This window comes from Ixodes scapularis, unplaced genomic scaffold (assembly GCF_016920785.2).
Source record: "Ixodes scapularis isolate PalLabHiFi unplaced genomic scaffold, ASM1692078v2 PGA_scaffold12__126_contigs__length_90152505, whole genome shotgun sequence".
In the NCBI taxonomy this organism is placed as follows: Eukaryota; Metazoa; Arthropoda; class Arachnida; order Ixodida; family Ixodidae; genus Ixodes; species Ixodes scapularis.
In genome coordinates this window covers 59,285,918-59,289,403 of record NW_024609838.1, presented here as the reverse complement: position 1 = coordinate 59,289,403, position 3,486 = coordinate 59,285,918, and the positions used below count along the sequence as shown (strand labels likewise).

Sequence of the window (3,486 nt, the reverse complement as noted above, 5' to 3'; positions counted from 1 at the left end):
CTTGCAGAATAACCAATGATGTTGGGTGCTGCGATGAATGTATCGTGGTTAATAGGCACAAATCAAGAGGACACTTTGCTTCAGAACGCTTACGTGCCGGCGGCTGCTTTTTCGTCACCTTTATTTCGTCGTCTTCTCCTAGCTCGCCCACGCTCAGCTAGCTTTATAACCGATACACCTTCTCTTCTTTAAAAGTTAAACAGAAAATTACTTACAATACATACACTATACAAATACAAATAAAATATAGAGATTACTCAAAATATGTACAAATATTTACACTGTAATGTCGTTTGTAGATTTCAAATCATGTTCTTTGCAGTTTGCACTTCACTTGCATACTTGATTAAAGTTCTCATCATACGTTAACCTCCTAGGTACACGAACTTCACGAGTAGACTGCCGAGGAGTGATCAGAGGCAGACTTCCTTGTAGGCACGCTTGATTTCTATTATCCAGCTGACTTGTGCTTGTGCTATTATCCTGCTGGCTTCTGCCGGGACTTGATGTATCTGGGCTGGAGACAGCGAACGTTGGCACTCGAGCCTCAGGACTTTCTGCATCTTCGTCTGCGGTGTCGTATGCCTCGGACTCTAACTCATCATAAGGATTGAATTCCTCCGATGTCTTCAGTAGGTGTTGGCGGTTCCGCCGTATGTGTGTACCCTTCTCAGTTTGTATCTTGTACGATCTTGGGCCGTTGTCACAGGTCACTTGTACTTTCGCTGACCAACCTTTATCTTTATCGTCTCGAACTCGTACAGCATCTCCTTCTTCTAACTGGGAAAGTGCTCGACCTCATTTTCTGTCTTGTTTGTGTTTAAACACGGGTCTAGCTGGTTCAGACACGAAATCTGGCAGGAGTGTACGCGTCTTCCTTCTCATTATTAACTCTGCTGGAGCTGATCCGCACTCTAGTGGTGTGGCCCTGTAGGTTAGTAACCCTAACCAGAAGTCTTGGCCAGAATGTGCACATTTTTTTAGCAGTCTTTTCACTATTTGCACACCTTTCTCTGCGAGTCCATTAGACCTTGGAAAGCGCGGAGTAGACATCACATGTTTGAAGTCGTATTTTGCTGCAAACTCGGTAAAATCTCTAGCTATGAACTGTGGACCGCCGTCTGTACAAACCTTTCTTTCTTTCTTTCATTATTGGTTTTCCATTTCATACAGAATGGAGGAGGCCGAGGAAAAAAGCTACAAACGCAGCTTGTGGGGCCCTCGGCCCCCTTTAAATGATGGCAGCATTGGACTCACAAAACACTCACACACAGTAACAAAACACTTCCTGGCCTCGAGAGGAAGTCCATGACGAGAAAACATGCTTGCCATGACGTCGATCACAGTCTTTGATGTAGTATCTCGTAGTTCGGCGACCTCGGGAAAGTTTGAGTAAGCATCGTAGAGAACCAGGTATGATTTCCCAGCATACATGCACAGGTCTGCACCGATTCGCGCCCAAGGTTGGAGTGGCGTCTCTCGTAACAGAAGAGGCTCCTCCTGCTGGCGAAAGGCATATTGCTTGCAGGTTGCACATCGGTCGATCATCGCTGTAATATGTGTATTCACTCCCGGCCAAAACATTAATTGTCTGGCCCGTGCTTTGCATTTGTTGATACCAAGGTGACCGCTGTGCAGGCGTTTCAGCATCTCTGCTCTGAGGACCCGCGGGATTACGACTTTAGCTCCCTTCATCAGGACACCGTTTACAACAGACAGTTCGTCTTTAAAAGGTTTAAACTCGCCTTGAAGTGGAGTGTTATTAGTCAGCTTGCTGACAACTTCTTGAAGTTCCTTCTCTTTTTCTGTCTCTGCAAGTAGCAGTGCCATTGTTTTGTCACTGACCAGCGTAGACAGGACAGTTGCTGCATGAAGCTCCACATCATCGCTTGAGCCTTCCTTTGTCGTCGAAACCTGTATTCGAGACGACGTATCAGCAAGAACCAGTGCTTTACCAGGCAGGAACTCTAGCTCCAAATCATATCGCATTAACCTCAAAAACAGGCGTTGCAAACGTGGTGGCATATCTCCGATGCACTTTTTGGCTATGGAAATCAATGGGCTGTGATCTGTTTCGGCAGCCATGTGCCGTCCGTAGATAAAGTCATGAAACTTTTCACATCCGTATACAATTCCCAGAGCTTCTTTTTCAATTTGAGGGTAGCGGCATTCGCTATCAGTCAACACTCTCGACGCGTAGGCTACAGGGCGCCAATCTTGACCATGCATTCGGAACAAGGCGGCACCTAAGGCTCCTTTCGATGCATCTGTAGAGACCTTCGTTTTCTTCCCAGCGTCAAAAATGGCCAATATCGGGGCTTTTGTTAACATTCCCTGCAGCATCTTCCATTCATGCGTATGCTGTCTACTCCACTCAAAAAGTGAATCTTGTTTGTTTAAGCTACGCAAGGATGTAGTCTTCTCTGACAAGTTAGGAATGAACTTCCCGAAGTAGTTGTCCGCCCCCAAGAGACGCTGCACTTCCTTTCTGTTTGTTGGTAGTGGCATGCTTACAATGCACTTGACTAGTTCAGGGTCTGGCGTGATCCCTTTAGCGCTAATGTTGTCGCCCAAGTAACAAATTTCTTCTAAAGCAAACTGGCACTTATGGAGGTTTAGCGTGAGGCCACCCTTTTAGCTGCTTGCAAGCCTTTCCTTAGTCTTAGGTCATGTTCCTCACGAGTACCGCCCCAAATGAGTACATCATCTATATAAACTCGTACTCCTGGTAATCCTTCAAAAATTTGAGTAATTTCTCTCTGAAAAACTTCAGGCGCAGAGGAAATTCCAAAAGGCAATCTTAGGTATCGGTAGCGCCCAAATGGCGTTGCAAACGTACAAATCCGCGAGGTGCTGTCATCAAGCGGAATCTGGTGGAATCCGTTCTTAGCGTCAAGCCTTGTAAAATACTTTGCACCTGCCAACTCAGCCTCAATGTCCTCTCTGCGGGGAAGTTGAAAATGTTCTCGTTTCAAGCTCATGTTCACGTACTTTGGATCCATGCACACACGAATTTTTCTATTTTTCTTTGCAACTATCACAAGAGGGCTTACCCAGTCTGTTGGTTCTTGGACTTTGGCGATGATGCCACTAGTGGTCATGCGGTCCAGTTCGTCTTTCAGAGGCTCGCGGAGAGCATGCGGCACTCGACGTGCTGGCTGAACCACAGGACGGCAATCATCCTTGAGAACCATGTGATACTCGTTCTTGGTGCGTCCGATGCCCTGGAACACGTCTGGGAACTCAGAGATCACTTGGTGTCGCAGGCAATTTGTTTCCTCGAGGCTGACTATGCGGTGAACCAATCCAAAGGCCTCACAGCTCTGAAGCCCCAGCAGCGCTTGCTTGCCCTTCTTCACGATGAAGAAGTCCACGTTTTCAATCTTGGATTTGAGCTCTACAGAGAGGCAGACTTTGCCCACATGCTGTAGTTTTCCTCCTCCATAGCTTCGCAGTGTTGTGGAGCATGGCACTGGTTGCGTCGAA

The 3,486-nt window shown here is 46.8% G+C and overlaps 1 protein-coding gene across 1 annotated transcript; it reads right to left on the bottom strand.

The window, feature by feature from the left end:
* Nucleotides 1–413: 413 nt before the first annotated feature.
* On the bottom strand, nucleotides 414–3,271 carry LOC120843269. Its single transcript, XM_040214574.1, has 5 exons — nucleotides 3,054–3,271; nucleotides 1,846–1,914; nucleotides 1,294–1,500; nucleotides 1,057–1,131; nucleotides 414–569 (listed from the first exon to the last, which is right to left on the bottom strand). Exons 1-5 carry the CDS (start codon nucleotides 3,192–3,194, stop codon nucleotides 414–416), a joined length of 648 nt encoding a protein of 215 aa, XP_040070508.1. The 5' UTR covers nucleotides 3,195–3,271.
* Nucleotides 3,272–3,486: the final 215 nt, after the last annotated feature.